The following is a 16,904-nucleotide window of genomic DNA, read 5'->3' as shown; positions in this document are numbered from 1 at the left end:
CTCAAGGCAAGCGCTCTACTGCTTGAGCTACAGCGCCACTTCTGGTTTTCTAGTGGTTTATTGGAGATAAGAGTCTCACAGACTTTCCTGCCTGGGCTGGCTTTGAACCATGATCCTCAGATCTCAGCCTCCTGAGTAGCTTGGATTACAGGCATGAGCCACCGGTGCCCGGCTTGATGTTCATTCTTTTGCCACAGAGTCACATTTGTAATCCCAGCTACTCTGCAGACAAGATCTGGAGGCTCACAGTTCAAGAAAGTCCATGAGATTCTTCATCTCTTTAGCCAGCAAAAAGCCAAAAGCACAGGTGTGGCATAAGTGATAGAGCACCAGCCTAGCAAGTGTAAGGCTATGAGTTCAAACTCCAGTCTTTTTAAAAGAAGACCAAAGGTAAATTATTTCAAGTAGAAAGCCATTTGTAGGAAGAATCTGAAAATGTAGATACTTCCCTAATCAATTTCAAATATGAGCTTCCTGGTTTGCTTTGTGATTTCATGTCTATTAACATCCTTAGGGTTCATGTCTATAAGCTTAGCTGCTCAGGAGACTTAGATATGAGGATCACTGTTCAAAGCCAGCCCAGGCAGGAAAGTCCATGAGACTCTCATCTCTGATTATCCAGGAAAAATAAAGTCAGAAATAGAGCTGTAGTTTGAGTGGTAGAGCACCAATCTTGAGCAAAAAAAAAAAAGCTCAGGGACAGTGCCCAAGGCCCTGAGTTCAAGCCCCAGGAGTGGGAACATGGCCCTCTATTCTTGTAATCATCCCAGGAAAAGCCTGCCTCTGTCTCTGTCTCTCTCTGGTCACAAGCTATTCAAAAGCTGGAATTCACCCTTGGGCACCTGTCCACAGCCCCAGGGACAGGAGCCTGACCCCCATGCCCCCCCCAGGCTACCTCTCCCGCTCCTGCTCCAGCAGGTTGGTGAAGTCGTCGCTCTTGTTCATGTAGTCCGTGTGCTTGTGCTTCTCCGTCTCCAGCTCGTCCACCGTGCGCCGGTGACACTTCTCGGCCAGCAGCAGCTGCTCGAGCATGCGCCGATACGTCTCCCTCTGCTTCTCCTCCAGCCTGTCCAGCTGCACCAACAAAAGCAGCACCAAAGCTGAGTATTTGCTCTCATTTGCAGACGACTTTCTAAGGAGTCCATTTTCATTCACCCAGTGATGTATGGATGGAAAAGGGAGAACACTGAATGGGATATCTCTGCCCTTTCTGGGGTCATTTTCTCTGGCTGGCCTCCAACCTTTACTCCTCCTTACCTGAGTGCTGGGATTACAGGCATGCACTACAATGCCCAGTTCATAGTGCTCCAGTTTTGTATCTTCTGGCCTTCTGATCTCTTTTCTATATGTACAGGTAGGGCCATTCGATTTTCAGGACAGGCTCTTTCATTGTTTTAATGAGATAGCGCAAAGCCCGTGTACTCACAAAGATAGCGCATTATGTTCCTCCTGATCTCAGAAACATGAGGCAGTTACATACACCTCCCATAAACACCACCACCATCCTCTTATTTTAAAGCTTTTAGCCATATGCATTTCTAGGAAGGGCATCTGAAGGATCCAAAGTTTCTCTCTCTCTCTCTCTCACTGGGTTCCTGGTGACCACACTAGAGAGGTGAGATCATTGTTGTAGGGCTGAGCATCAGAGGATTTTTATCCTCCCCCCTCCCCCCACCTCTGCCCCCATGCTAGTAGCAACTGGTCTAGTGGTGACAGTTCACTGTCCCCTCCCTGGGTGAAACCACTGCTCCTGGTGAAAAACAGATTCATTTATAATCCATTCTCAATCCTGCCACCCCATGCCTAAAATCCACAGTGGCCGCCTCCCATGGTACCACCATCAGAGCTGGTCCCCTCGGGTTTTCATTTGCCCTTTGGTTATATGAAGGATCAGGCCCACACGATTAGCTCATATCTGTAATCCTAGCTACTCAAGAAGCTGACATCGGAGAATAAGGGTTCAAAACCACCTTGGACAGGAAAGTCAGTAAGATTCTTATCTGCAGGTAGCTCAAGTGGCAGCGTGAAAAAGCTAAAGGACAGTGCTCAGACCATGAGTTCAAGCTCCAGGACAAGCACAAAGAAGAGAAAGAGAGGACAGAAGGAGAGAGAGAGACAGAGAGAGAGAGAGACAGAGACAGAGACAGAGAGACAGAGACAGTGAGAGACAGAAAGGGAAAGAGAGACAGAGAGAGACAGAGGGAGAAAAGAAGGAAGGGAGGGAGGGAGGGAGGGAGGAGGAGGAGGAAGGGAGAAAGGGAGGGAAAGGGGGCTGGGAAGGTGGCTCAGTGGTAGAGCGCTTGCCTTGCATGCTCGAGGCCCTGGGTTCGATTCCTCAGCACCACATAAGCAAAAAGAAAAAAGCCGGCGCTGTGGCTCAAGTGGTAAAGCGCTAGCCTTGAGCTGAAGAGCTGAGGGACAGCGCCCAGGCCCAGAGTTCAGGCTCCACAACTGGGACCCCCCCCCCAAAAAAAAGAAAGGGAGGGAGAGAAGGAAGATCGCTCTATAACTTCACGGTATACTCAGTTGTGAAAGGATTGAATTCTGGGGCCCAAAGTAAAAGAGGGGTTGCTCCTATCATCCCTGGGATCCTCCTCCCATCCCTTTGCTTAGCAGCCTACATCCCAGTGGAGACCAGGGAGAAGCCCATGTTAATTAGCAGCTGATGGTAACTAAGATGTCTTCTGATTTCTGCCCAGGGTCTTAAAGCAACAGTTAAGAGCTGTCTGCTTTGGAAGAACTCCTTAAGAAGCCTCTAGACTCTTTACCGATGTGATTTTCACCACACGTGATGCACTTTGTCACGCATTACAGAAGCATCATCAGAACTTTTATCCTTTCTGATCCTTTCTACTTTTTGCAAAAAGATTTTGAATTCTGGAGCTAGGCACAGGTGGCTTACACCTATAATCCTTGCTACTTAGGACGCTGAGATCTGATGATCATGGTTCAAAGTCAGCCCAGGCAGGAAGGTCCCTGAGACTCTTTTTTTTTTTTTTTGGGTTGGTCATGGGGCCTGAACTCTGGGCCTGGGTGCTGTCTCTCAGCTCTTCAGCTCTACTGCTTGAGCCACAGCGCCACTTCCAGCCTTTTCTGCTTATGTGATACTCAGGAATCGAACCCAGGGCCACATGCATGCAAGGCAAGCACTCTACCACTAAGCCACCTTCCTAGCCCTCCCCAAGACTCTTATCTCCAATTAACCACCAAAATCTGGAAGTGGAGCTGTGACATAAGTGGTAGAGTATTGGCCTTGAGTATAAAAGCTCAGGGACAGTGTCTAGGTCCAGAGTTCAAGCCTTAGGGCCAGAAAAACAAAAACAAAAAAAGACGGAATATTTGGAGTACAGCTTTTGTTTCTTCATAGCCTAATAACTTATTTGAAGGTTGTGTTTAGAAAATGAAACAGGGTATATATAGCTCAGCTTCTTCCTCCCTTCCTTCCTCCCTTCTTTCCTTCCTTCCTTCCTTCCTTTTCTTTCTTTCTTGTACTGGGGATTGATTTCAAAGCCGCTTTCTTTTTTTCCTTCCTTCCTTCCTTCCTTTCTCTCTTTCTCTCCTCTCCTTCCCTCCTTCCTTCTTTCTTTCTTTCTTTCTTTCTTTTTTTCTTTCTTTCTTTCTTTCTGGTACTGGGGATTGAATTCAAAGCCCCTCCTGAGTACAGCTAGGATTAAAGGTATGAGCCATTGGTGCCAGGATTTCTTTTTTAGTCTTGCCAGATATATACATTGCTCTGAAGGCCCAAACTTTCCCTGGGGTCCTTTGAACACTTCGGGAATCGTCAAGGGAAGAAGCCAGTGCTTTGAATTGGACAGTGGATAGTGCATTGGATGTGTGCAGATGCAACAGCAGGGCCTGGGCTGGCAGGAGCAGGCCTGAGCCTGACACTTTCTGCCTGTCAGGGCCTTCGGTTGTTCAGTGTTTGCAGTCTTGGCAGTCTGGGCTGGAAGAGGTAGTTTGTATGCTACTCACGTCACCCACCTCTAGCCTATACCAGGTGATCACATCAGGAAGACAGCCTTGCGGTCTCTGGAGTTGTTAGTTTGTATGTGGAGTTTCTTAGGCAGAATATTAGACCCAGACTTTTAGCGCTAGGGACAGTAAGTTCTGCTAAGATACAGTAGTGTGAGACTCTAGCTCCTATGTTCAATTCTGCTTAGATTACTTCTAAACTGAGAAGCGGACAATTGGAGTTTCAGTGTAAAGTGTAACTCAGACAGGCACACAGATATGTGTTTAGGTTGTTCAAACTGTAATTATAATGTGATTTTTAAAATGGCGTCTCAGCCAGGCACTGGTGGCTCATGTCTGATCATCCTAGTAACCATGAGGTTGAGATCTGAGGATCTCAGTTCAAAGCCAGTCTGGGCAGGAAAGTCCAGTAAGACTCCTATCTCCAGTTAATCATCAAAAGAGTCAGGAATGGTGCTATGGCTCAAGTGGCAGTCCACTAACCTTGAACAAAAACATTCAAGGACAGCACCTAGGCCCCGAGTTCAAGCCTGAGGACAGACATTCTCAGAAAAGAAAGACTTTTCTAACAGGAGAGCATTTGACTATAGGACCTGGACACAAGTGGCCTGGGCCTATAATTCTAGCAGCTTGAGAACATGAAATTGGGAGGATTATGGTTCTAGGCCAGCTCAAGCAGAAAAGTCTATGAGACTCTGCAGTCATGAGAGGAAGCTCGATGCAGTGGCCTATACCACCCCAGAGACCAGGGGAAGCCCAAAAGTAGACAAATCACTTCTCAGGTACACACAATCCAGGAGAAAGGGAGACCCTACCCTAAAGTTCACCAGTGAAAGCCAGTGCTGGGCATGTGGTTCAGCAGTGTCATCCATCCAAGCAAGTGTGAAGTCCTGGGTTCTAACCCCAGTACTGCCAAAAAAAAAAAAAAAAGATGGGTCTCAGATCGTCTTGCCAGAGTTGTCTCATGGTAAGAGCATACCATGGGCGACTTGCCGCCTAAATTAGAGAATTCTGGAAGCTGCTGTCTGTCCTGAAATCATCTAAAGCAGATCCTGTCTCAGAGATCTGTTAAACTGAGCTGTTCCAAAGGCTTCAAGCAAGCGAGAAGTTAGAGGATCAATTGCTCCAGACTTTTGTTCATTTTTGTGCTATGTTTTATCCATTCATCATACTAATTTCATAGCTATGGATTTTTTATATAAATTTTGGGGAGTCAAAATGACTACATCCTTGCCAGGTACTGGTGGCTCTCACCTGTAATCTTAGCTGCTCAGGAGGCTGAAAGCTGTACCTGTTTGACTTACATTTTACATTGAAACTACTAATTGTCCCGTTCTCATCTTAGAAGTATTCTAAGCAGATCGTGGTTCGAAGCCAGCCTGGGCAGGAAAGTCTGTATGACTCTTATCTCCAATTAAATCACAGAAAAAAAAAAGCTGGAAATAGAGCTATGGCTCAAGTGGCAGAGTGCTAGTCTTGAGCAAAAGGACTTCAAGGACAGTGCCCAGGCCCACAGTTCAAACCTCAGAAACAGCATTTTTTGTTTGTTTGTTTTTTTAAAGGCTAGATCCGTAAACTAGAACTCTGACTAGGCACTGAAGTCCTAAGAGACAATGTAAAGTACGGTGTCTTGCTGGGTGAGGTGTGCATTCCTATAATCCCTGCATTCACAAAGCTGAGGCAGGAAGATTACAAGTTTGACACTAGCTTGGGCTTTGCTTTGTAATTAGTTCTTTTTTTTTTTTTCTTCAAAGAGCCAAGCACCAGTGGCTCATGTCTGTAATCCTACCTAACCAGGAGGCTGAGATCTAGGGGCATATGTTCGAAGGCAGCCTGGGCAGGGAAGTCCACAATACTCATCTCCAATTAAGCCAGAAGTAGGGTTGTGGCTCAAGTAGCAGAGCACCTGCCTTGAGCAAAATAGCTCAACGTCCAGCTCACACACATACAAATGTGTATTTTACTTCAGAAGATAAAATAAACTATGGTATCATAAGTAGTTAAGAATAACAGTCCCTAATTTCTAATAGAATCTCATATAAAATGATAAAATCTATCCTGGTTGGAATTCTTTTCATCCCAAAGGATTGCCCTAAGTATTGCAGTAAGATTCTCCCAGAATCAGTCATTGTATTTTGCAATAGAACTCTTTGATTATAACAGTCTCCAAGATGGCTTCACAATCATAAATCTAAGTAATAACATCAATTAAAATTTAAGTTACCAGTTTGATAGTAATTGTGACTAATCATGGCTAAAACTGACCAACACTCCCCCCCTTTTTTAAAGACATTATTCTTTCCTAGAGAAATAAAACAATGATGTACTTTAAAGGGAAAAAAATGTATGCCAACCTTTAAAAATGTAAAGTCAAAGCTCCAGAAATTCTTGCAACGCAAACTTCTCCACTCCAAGCCCCAGGCTTATTTAATTGGTGTATCAAGGAGTCTTGGGAAGCAAGGGCTGAAGCATGGGGCTGGGAGGCGTGGGGGTTCTGGGGACCGAGCTGGGGCGCTGATTTTACCTCTGAGATGGGTTTCTCATAGACATCTTCTCCTATGGACTTCTCCTGAGCCAGGAGGGCATCGCGATGCAGCACTCGCAGAACTTTCTCGGGCTCCGCAGAACCGTAATGAGCCTCCAGAACCTCGGGCTTGGTTTTCTCTGTCTTCAACATATGGATCACATCTTCCCTGGCCTGCGGTGGGAAGGAGAAAGGTGAGATGGCGCTGGCTTGCTCACTCAGCACTGAGCTGATCCAAACGCATCCCCAGCTCTTAAAGCCATCGACAAACTCACGGGGTATGCTGTTCTTTCTTTTTTTTCTTTTCTAACCCACAGCAGATTGGCAAGCAGATATTCTGCTTCAGGTTGCTAGGAAGCAGGCAAGCAGAAAAGGGACTTGTGCTAATATTAACTGTATAAGGTTGCTTGATGCAAGTCGCGATGATGTGAACGAGGGGGTAGGCAGGGCTGGATTGGGGATCTCTCACCTGTACTTGAGGTCAAATGCAATCCAAAATGTTCTAGTGTGTGCGTGCGTGCGTGCGCGTGCGTGCGTGTGTGCACGCATAAGCATGCACACACACGCATGCACGTGTTTTGGTGCAGTGGCTTGAATTTAGAGCCTTGAATTCTGTCTCTTAGCTTTTATGCTCCAGGCTGGTGCTCTGTCACTTGAGCCACTGCTCCATTTCTGGCTTTTTGCTAGTTAATTGGAGATAAGAGTCTCTCAGATTTGTCTGCCCAGGCTGGCTTTGAATCATGATCTTCAGATCTCAGCCTCTTGAGACGCTGGGATTCTAGGCATGAGCCATCAGTGCCCAGCTTTTGATTTCTTAGTACAACTTTAACATCTTGCTAAAGCTCCCGAGAGAACCACATGGTAGCAGGTTTCATGAGGGAGAATCTCTTTGGTTTCTATCACATAGCACACATACATCTGGATGTACTTTCTACTGATTCCTTGTGATGATATTTTTAGTCATGGCAAAGCTGACATTTACTGAATGCACCCCATCCACACATATGCTGGGAGCTGTTTCTTGTTATGATGATGGGTAACTTTTCTGACTGCATTTCAACGAGCTGCCCAGGTACTGGTGGATCACGCCTGTAATCCTAGCTACTCAGGAGGCTGAGATCTGCAGATTGTGGTTTGAAGCCAGTTGGGGCAGCAAAGTCTTTAAGACTCTCCTCTCCAATTAACCACAAAAAGCCAGAAGTAGAACTGTGGCTTAAGTGGTAGAGCACCAGCCTCGAGTGAAAAAGGCTCCCAGGGCCTTAGTTTGAGCCTCAGTACCAACCCCCCACCCCCTAAAAAAAGAATTGATGCCATTCTTGCAGACCCCTCCTTAGTCCCTGAGAATGTAAGCTGTGCAAAAGAGCAAGGCTGGCCCCTGAGTCATCCTGGCTTCCTACCTTGCCAGTTACTGTCTCTCCCTACTCTCTTCCTCCATTATGGCCAGCGCCACGTTGTGATGTCATCAAGGGGCCCTCACAGAGATGGAGCTGGTGCAGCTTCCCTGCACATCTGTCCACTGAAGGACTCTCTCAACTTTATAAAAGACCCAGCCTTGAGGATGTTGTTACAGCAGCAGAACACAGACAAATACAGTTAAGAGACACAGTCAGTTAAGAGACGCAGCAACCAAACTCAAACAGGAACCCTTGACATGATCCAATCTAAACTTCCCTCCTTGGTGCACAGGCACGTCTTTCCCAGTCCTTACAAACATGTCAGCATTGTTTCTTTTTAAATCACACTCACACCTGAGGTGAACTTTTTGTTTTGGTCAAAGCTGAAAACTGGATCATGAAAAAAGAAACGCAGTTTAGTGACTTCTGGAGTGAAGTGAAATTTAGAATCACCTTGGAAAGGGAGAAAATGGTGATGCTAGAAAGCTGGTAAGATGAAAGTCTCCAGAACAAACTTTTTGTTGTTGTTCTTTCCATCTCTAAATCAGAAGTAAAGGCTCTCTTTGGAGCTTACATTTTAAATGTGTGAAGTGTAAAGATTTATGAGGAAGGCATAGAATGTGGTGTCTTTTGAAAAAGAACTAATGGAGCTTAGCTGGGTGTGGCAGCATGTACTGTCATTCTAGCTACTTGGGAGGCTAAGTTAGGAGGATTGTGAGTTTGAGGCCAAACTAGGAAATATAATAAGATCACATTTCCGTTAGACTCACAGCAGAACTACTAGTCAGCCAGTTTCCATTCTGAAGAAGCTGAGTTCTTCCCTTTCCTCTCCTTTCTTTTTTCTCTTTTCTCCTTCTTTCTTTCCTTCTTCTTTCTCTCCCTCCCTTCCTCCTTCCCTTCCTTCCTTCTTCCCTCCCTTCCTTTGTGCTAGTACTGGGGCTTGAATTCAGGACATGGACACTCTCCCTCAGCTTTTTTACTCAAGGCTTGGTGCCCTCCCACTTGAGCCACAGTACTACTTTTGGGTTTTTGCTGATTAATTGGAAATAAGAGTCTCGTGGACTTTTCTGCCCAGACTGGCTTTGAATGTGATCCTTAAGATCCAGACTCCTATTGCTTACTTATAATCCTAGCTACACAAGAGGCTGATATTTGAAGATTGGGGTTCAAAGACAGCCCAGGAAGGAAAGTCTGTGAGACTCTTATCGCCAATTAACCAGCAAAAAGCTGAGCTGGAGGCATGGCTCAAGTGGTAGAACACCAGCTCTGAGCAAGAAAGTTGAACAAGTACAAGTCCTGAGTTCAACCCATAGTACTGACAAAAACAAAGAAAACAAACATAACATGGACATAAAATTTGTGTCCTGGTGTATTAGGAGAGGCCTGGCTTTTAAGAGATTCCAAATTAATTCCAATTTCATGCGGTTCCAGTTGTACTGTGTGATTTGCACAAGTTGCTAACAGCACTTTTTGATTGCTTTTATCATCTATGAAGTAGAATCCCTAATAATTTCTGAATTATTGGTGGGATACATCCCATCAGATACACATGTGAAAAAAGCATATACACATGTAAGATGTAGAATTTGGCATATTATGCCATCATTAGATGAGTTTTGCACAAGGAAAAGAGGAATTTTCTAAGATATATTTTCCCTAATCAAATATAGCATGGACAATTGATAATGTTTAACTGTTTTGATATTTCACAATTTTCTCTCTTCTTTTTAGGGGGTTATGGGGGACAGTGCAGGATTGAATTTAGGGCCTTGAGCTCATTTGACTTGCTTGCTCACAGCTGGCACTCAATCACTTGAGTCTAGCCTCCAGTCCAGTATTTTGCTAGTTAATTGAAAATGGAGAGTCATGGACTTTTCTGCTTGAGCTAGCTTCAAACTTTAAGTCTTCATGTCTCAACCTTCTGAGTAGCTAGAATTATAGGCCTGCGCCTCCAGCATGTGGCTGTAAGAATAGCTTTTCAGAGAAAAGGAAAGGTGACATTGTCCAAAAAAACAACAAAAAGGTACTCTTTACCTGATTTATACAAGTGTAACCCCTCTGTACATCACCTTTATAATAATAAAAAAAATTAAAGAAGAATAGTTTCCCAGGACCAAGTGTAATAATTCATGCCTGTAATCTCAGCACTTGGGAGGCAGAGACAGAATTGAGTTCAAGACTCAGACTTGGCAACATAATAAAAGCAAAAGAATATTCTTTCCAAAAAGGAATTTTAAAACCAGAGCAGCTTCAGAAATTATGTAATTACCCTGACTCAGTTTCCTGGTGTGGATAATGGAGACACTGGTTCCTCTGTCTTTAAGGGACTTTGTTCAGCTTTAATTTCACTGGTATTTATCTTCTTGGCCAATCTTCTTATGCTCTACACCTATAGGCCCAACAGTGAGAGGCTGAGGCAGAAGGTTTGAGCCAGACATTGAAATCTTGTCTGAAAACAACAACAAAGACAGATCGCTTCTCTTAGGAAATAGCTTCACTTGTCTCAACTGAAGTAAAAAACCTCCTACTTCCGCCTGGCTGGGGAACCTGAACTATACTGACTGTATCGTGCTACACATAATTCATGTTCTATCTTAGATACTAACTACTAAACCAAAGAGGCTGAAATCATGCAATCCTCTTTATTTAATTAGAACCACACTACTCATATAAACTTACTAAAGACTCCTTAATCCTTGTAATAAAAAGCAGGGGGAAAATAGTAGTGATGTCTTTATGTTATTGCGCCTTACAACAGTTTAATGGAGTTAATAATATTGTTGTTCTTTTTAACCAATGGCTTAATGAGGATGATTGTGTGATCCCAATAAATTAGTTCACAACTTCAAATATACAACTCTATATCTGAAAAAAAAGATGCTACATTTGGGGATAAAAAAACCACTATTACATGTTTTTGTGAAGTTTGATTACTTTGTACTAACAGGTGTGTGTGTGTGTGTGTGTGTGTGTGTGTGTGTGTGTGTTGGTCCTGGGACTTAAACTCAGGGCCTCTTGCTTTCTCTTAGCTTTTTGTTCAAGGCTGGCACTTTACCACTTGAGCCACAGCTCCAGTTCTGATGTTTTGCTAGGTCATTGGAGATAAGAGTCTCATATTTGTCTCCTTGGGCTGGCTTCAAACTTCAATCCTCAGACCTCAGCCTCCTGAGGAAGGAGGGTTACAGACATGTGCCACCAGTGCTAGCCGCTTCTGTCCTTGACCATTACTTTCCCACAGAAGTGTGACTTGAAGCAAGTGGAGAAAGTGCCAAGGACCTGCAGAGCTTTAAACAGACCATTCCACTCACCAGTCTGGAAAAGGACCCAAAGAGAAGCAGGCTTTGATGAGAATGTTCACAAAGACCCACCTTCTGTTGGACAGCAGAAAGAGCATTGGAGGAGAAAGTGACAAAGAAAATGCCCACCTTATTTCCTCCAGGTGACAGATGATGACAGCAGGAAATCAGAGCCCAGAAGCAGGCACAGAGGACCCCATCTTTACCTCCCCACCCCAGAGGACTCATGCTCCGAGGAGCAGGGCAGAGCTGGCTGAGGGGCTGTGCAGGTTGCTCCTGTGAAAGCCAGCGAAGAGTGTCAGGGCCACAAGATTGTTTCTGACAGTACAGGAAGACGGGCAGGGCTTGCAGGAGGAGGAAGGAGACATTGAAAAAAACAGATTCTGAAGGGGGCTGGGTGCAGTGGCTCATTCTATAAATATCTCTGCATATTAACTCTGTGTAAAGCATTCCTCTGAGGATCGAGGTTCAAAGCCAGTCCAGGAGGACAAATCCATGAGACTCTTATCTCTAATTAACCACCAAAAAGCCAGAAGTGGAGCTGTGGCTCAAGTGGTAGAGCACCAGCCTTGATGGGAAAAAGCTAAGGGACAGTCCCAGGCCCTAAGTTGAAGCTCCAGTACCTGCACAAATACACACACACACACACACACACACACACACACACGTATGCATGTTATATATGCATATTGTAGGTATTTGTAACATCTGATAATTGGAACTTATTTTAGCTATTAAGTGTGGGCCAAGATTAGTGTCTGTCTGTTTGTTTTTCACATAGGCTTTGGATATGGTGTTTCCCAGGAGGGGGGCAGAGGATAAGAGAGCAAGTGGGAGGCCCCTCTACACCAGTGCCCCATGAATTCCTTCTATTAATGTCTCCCCCAACTAAGCAAACAACCACCATCTGCTCAGCTCTTTCATGAGGCAGAATGTTTCTCTTGTAGCAAGGAAGTAGTCTGGCTCTGTAATCCTAACCACTCAGGAGGCTGAGATCTGGGGATCAAAGTTCAAAGCCTGTCCAGGCAGGAAACTCTATGAGACATTTATCTCCAATGAACCACCAAAAAGCTGGAAGTAGAGCTCTGGCTCAACTAGTAGAGTGTCAACCTTGAGCAAAAGAAACCCAAGAAAAAGCCAGAAGTAGGGCTGTGGCTCAAGTGGTAGTGTGCTAGCCTTTAGCTAAAGAGCTGAGGGGCAGTGCCCAGGCCCAGAGTTCAGGCCACATGACTGACTAAAAAAGAAGAAAGAAAGAAAGAAAGAAAGAAAGAAAGAAAGAAAGAAAGAAAGAAAGAAAGAAAGAAAGAAAGAAAGAAAGAAAGAAAGAAAACCAAGAGGGAGCTCAAGGCCCTGAGTTCAAGCCTCAGTATTGGTACACAACACACACACACATGATATAATTGCATCCTCAGGATGTCAAGTGTCGCAGGAGTTCGGCAGCTGAAAGGCATATGACATTGCATTACATTAGGATGGAGGAAGGAGAAGGTGCTGTGGACTTCATCACTAGAGGAATACTAGCCTCAATCTGAGCTCGCAGAGAAGACTTCCTGGAGAAAGTGACCTGAAATCTCACCATGAGTGCTTCAACCGGAGAAAGACTGGAGGCCGTAAGGTAAGAATGTCCCAGGCCAAAGGAAGAAAGCGAAGGCCAAGCAGATTTTGGCCCAGCATGAGCAAAGAAGTCATGGAAACCCTGAGAAGACATACCACGAGTTTGAATGTTTGTCACAGAGCAACAAGAAATGTGGGGTATTTTAATTAGCAGGATAGCGGCACAGTCACATTTGCTGGTGGAAAGATCATTCATTTGCTGTGTTTCCCAGGGAAATTCGGAGTCAGCTGGTTTGCTGGGGGCACTGCAGGTGTTGTGTTCTACACTCTCTTCTGCAGGAGAGTTGAATGTACTATGCGACTGGACATGTCTTCTCTAAAACTGACAGGCAATTCAACACCCCAAAGACTTGGAACCAGTGTGGCTCAGGAGGGTCATGTGATTCCCAGGGCCTTTGGCTGGCCCAGAGGTCTCTGGATGTTACTCTGTGTTGTCAGTTCCTCTGAACTTTCTCTGCCATAGGTCATGTTCCTTTAGGTAGGGTCCCTGGAAACTGGGTCACCAGTTTCTCTGTGGTTTCTGTAGGAAAGCCGAGAGAGGCCTAAGAGCAGGGGCAAGCCCAGGGCAGGTGCAAGCAAACTGGGGAAAAGCCAGCCACCCTGGGCAAGGTCTCCAGTGAGAAGGAAAATGGATATTCCACACCATGCCTGCATTTCAAAGGATAAAAGGTGGGCTAAATATGTATATTACACACTGGTAGCTCATTAATCCTAGCTATTTAGGAGGCTGAGATCTGAGGATTAAGGTCCAAAGCCAGCCCTGGCAGGAAAGTCCGTGAGACTCTTCTCTCCAATTCCCCACCAGAAAACCAGAAGTGGAGCTGTGACTCAAAGTGGTAGAAGGCTAGCCTTCAGGGAGAGAGCTCAGGGACAGTGCCTAGGCCCTGAGTTCAAGCCCTGTATCAGACAAAAAAAAAAAAAGGCATACTACTGAATTCCCAAACTTAGCTTTCTTTAATTGCAAAATGTCATTATTGAGTATTATGCATGGTGAAGATTTTGATGATATTTTAAACTTGCTGGACTTTTCAATCTTTATTCTCAGCCCTTTCTGGATTTCTGCAAGTGGGTTTTAGGTAACCTGGAGCCCAGGGGACTATGATCCTTCAGAGACCCTGGAGGGAAACAGTGCTCTTCTACAGCTAGAGGCGCATGACACATGGCTTAAAACTTGGTCACTATGTTAACACTATTTACATTTCATTTATATGTATTGTGTGTGTGTGTGTGTGTGTGTGTGTGTGTGTGAGCGCGCGCGTATGTACACACATGTACACGAGTTCTGGGTGTTTGAATTCAGGGCCTGGGTGCTGTCCCTGAGCTTTTTCACTCAAGGCTAGCACTCTACCATTTTAAGCTACAGCTCCACTTGTTGGTGGTTTATTGGAGATAAGAGTCTCAGAGACTTTTCTGTCTGGAATAGCTTTGGATAGCAATTTCCAGATCTCAGTCTCCTGAGTAGCTAGGATTACAGGTGTGAACCCAGTGACCAGCTCATTTATACGCTTTTGAATTGACATATAAAACTTGTCCACATCGATGAGGTACAATATGCTGTCTCAGTCTATATACATGTTTTGTAATGTTCGAATCAGGGTAAACATACTTGTGTCTTCAAAATCATTTCTTGGTGGTGAATATATTCAAACACAGCCAGATGCACCTTTTTCACTTTTCTTTTTTTAATGTACAGGATATGATCATTACCTTATCGAGTAACACAATGTCAGATCTTCTTCTGTCTAACTATAACTTAGTATTGGTTTATCAACCTTTTTCAATCCCAGAAGATTGATACAAATTCTCTATTTACTTAAGAGTTTAGGACAAAATGTAGACTTTTAAAACCAAACAGATAGCTTGCAAGAGACTTCTAAGGATCCCTGGTTCAGTGGCCCAGGACTCCGCGAAGCCAGACTCCGCCTCCTGACCCTGTGTACCTCGAGTGAGGCCATCCCAGAAAGAGATGCAGACTGCCCTAAAGGATCCATTCACAGAAAAGAAATCTATTTCTGCTTCTTCAAGAGCCAGTATGACACAGTTCAGAACACTACTCTTTTGCATTCGTTATTATATAAATTATATATGATATATAATATATTTTTGGTTTTCTAAATGTCCTGTCCAGAGGGGTTATAGTTACATAAGTCAGGTGGTGAATACATTTTTTAAGACAATGTCATCCCTTCCTTCCCTCTCTTCCAGTTTTTCCCTCCCATCCCCTAACAGAGTGTCTAGTGAGTAGCATTGCTGCTTTTGCTCTCCCTTTCTCCCTTCATTCCTATGCCTCTCCCTTACCTCCCCTCAGACAGATAAACAGAGGCACAGAGGCACTTCTGTGTTCTTCTCCTAAGAGTATCCTCCTTTGTTCTCACTGTGTGTGAATACCTACAGTCCTGTGTAATTTATCATGTTCCGGTGCATTTCAGATCTAGCTTCTGCATATGAGAGAAAACCTGCGTCGTTTGTCTCTCTGAGCTTGGCTTACCTCACTTAGCAAGATTTGTCCTAGGTCCATTAATTTCCCAGCAAATGACACAGTATCATTCGTTCTAATGGCTTTGTAAAACTCCATTGTGTATAGGCACCATATTTTTTTGGTTTACCATTTACTGTAGGGCATCTGGTCTATTTTCATAGGTTGGCTATTGTGAATAGTGCAGCAGTAAACATGAATGTGCAAGTGTCCTTACTTGTTAATGTTCTGAATATGTGCCCAGGAGTAGCAAAGTTTTTTGTTGTTATTTTAAAATAAATACCCATAAGTAGAATGGCTATATGTGTTAGTTCTGTTTTGTGAGGGGGGGTTGATTTTTTTTTTTCTTCAGAGGAATCTCCATACGGGCTTCCATAGCAGCCACATGATTGTGTGCTCATAAGCTGTGCGAGGGTTTTGGTTGCTCCATATTTTCACCAATTCTATGCAATTATTTCTTTGGGGGTAATACCCATTGTGCCAGTTATGAGGTGATCATTCACCTGGTTTTGATTTGTATTTTGCTGATGACAAGTGATGTTGAAAGCTTTTACGTATACCTTCTGGCTTCTTATCTTTTGCATTATTTGCTTAACTGCTTCAGTGAGATGCCATAGGACCAGGAGCTCCTGGAAGGGGTGGTGTTTGACCATCCTGTGGTTGCTTTCTCATTCTGGGAACTGGGCTGTTCTGTATCTATTTACATAAGGTAATTGATGAGTTTATTTGTCTATTTCCTTCTTAGGCAATGAGCCCTTGTGGGGACACATACTGGCCCCCAGAGCATCTGTCTGACAGGCATTCAGTAAATATTTGTTGAAACGAAGAAAAGTATAATTAAGTGATGTGAAGTCAGAAAGGCTTCAGAATGGATCATGAAAAGCTCAGACAACCTAACGTATCCTGTTCAAAAGATCTAAACAGCGAATGTTTCCTCAAGCCCCTGACTCTCTCATCTGACTCCCATGGCTCCCATTTAGGAATAACTTTGTTCTTCCTAAGTTTATTCCAAAAAGGAGATATGTAAACTGAACATTCCACCGGAATGTTGCAACAGGAAACGGAGTAGCTGCAAATCTCCTACAAAAGGAATTCAACTACTTAGCCTGGGTCAGTAAATACTAATATTGTAAAATGAAAAAAAACAAACCACTATGTGATTTATAACGTTATTAACTATTACTATAGAAATTAAACTTGAATTTTAGAAAGCAAAGCTAGCACATTTAGTAATACTACAAACAAGGAGACTATTCAGGTATGTTTAGTTTAGAAAGACTTTTGGTATCTCTGGAAAAGAAAAGTCTTCCTCTACAATGAGATGGTCAAAAGTAGCCTAAGTTCTCTATAGAAAATGTTCATTAAATACTCTATAGACCAGCTGTCATCCAAAAGAAATATCAAATGGATGTCTTTTATTATGTTAAAACTTGTTTTAATCATAAGGTGCTAGTGGCTCACACCTGTAGTCCTAGCTACTCAGGAGGCTGAGATCAGAGGATCACAGTTCGAAGCCAGCCCAGGCAGGAAAGTCTGTGAGGTTCTTATCTTCAATTAACCACCAAAAAGCAAGACATGGAGCTGTGGCTGGAGTGGTAGAGTACTAGCCTTGAGCACAAAAACTCATG

General features: G+C 44.0%; 1 protein-coding gene across 1 annotated transcript in view; it reads right to left on the bottom strand.

Moving 5' to 3' along the window:
- Filip1 (filamin A interacting protein 1) overlaps positions 1–15,375 on the bottom strand; it is a 61,525-nt gene extending 46,150 nt beyond the window's left edge. Inside the window, exons 1-3 of the mRNA XM_013034102.1 lie at positions 15,289–15,375; positions 6,497–6,670; positions 896–1,074 (exon numbers count right to left, since the gene is read on the bottom strand). Of these exons, the coding sequence (XP_012889556.1) occupies positions 896–1,074; positions 6,497–6,670; positions 15,289–15,375 (440 nt within the window). The remainder of the gene's footprint in view (positions 1–895; positions 1,075–6,496; positions 6,671–15,288) is intronic.
- Positions 15,376–16,904: the final 1,529 nt, after the last annotated feature.

The sequence above is a fragment of the Dipodomys ordii genome, unplaced genomic scaffold, assembly GCF_000151885.1.
Source record: "Dipodomys ordii isolate 6190 unplaced genomic scaffold, Dord_2.0 Scaffold182, whole genome shotgun sequence".
Lineage (NCBI taxonomy): Eukaryota > Metazoa > Chordata > Mammalia > Rodentia > Heteromyidae > Dipodomys > Dipodomys ordii.
Note: the sequence above shows the minus strand (reverse complement) of the source record. Positions and strands in the feature narration are given on the sequence as shown.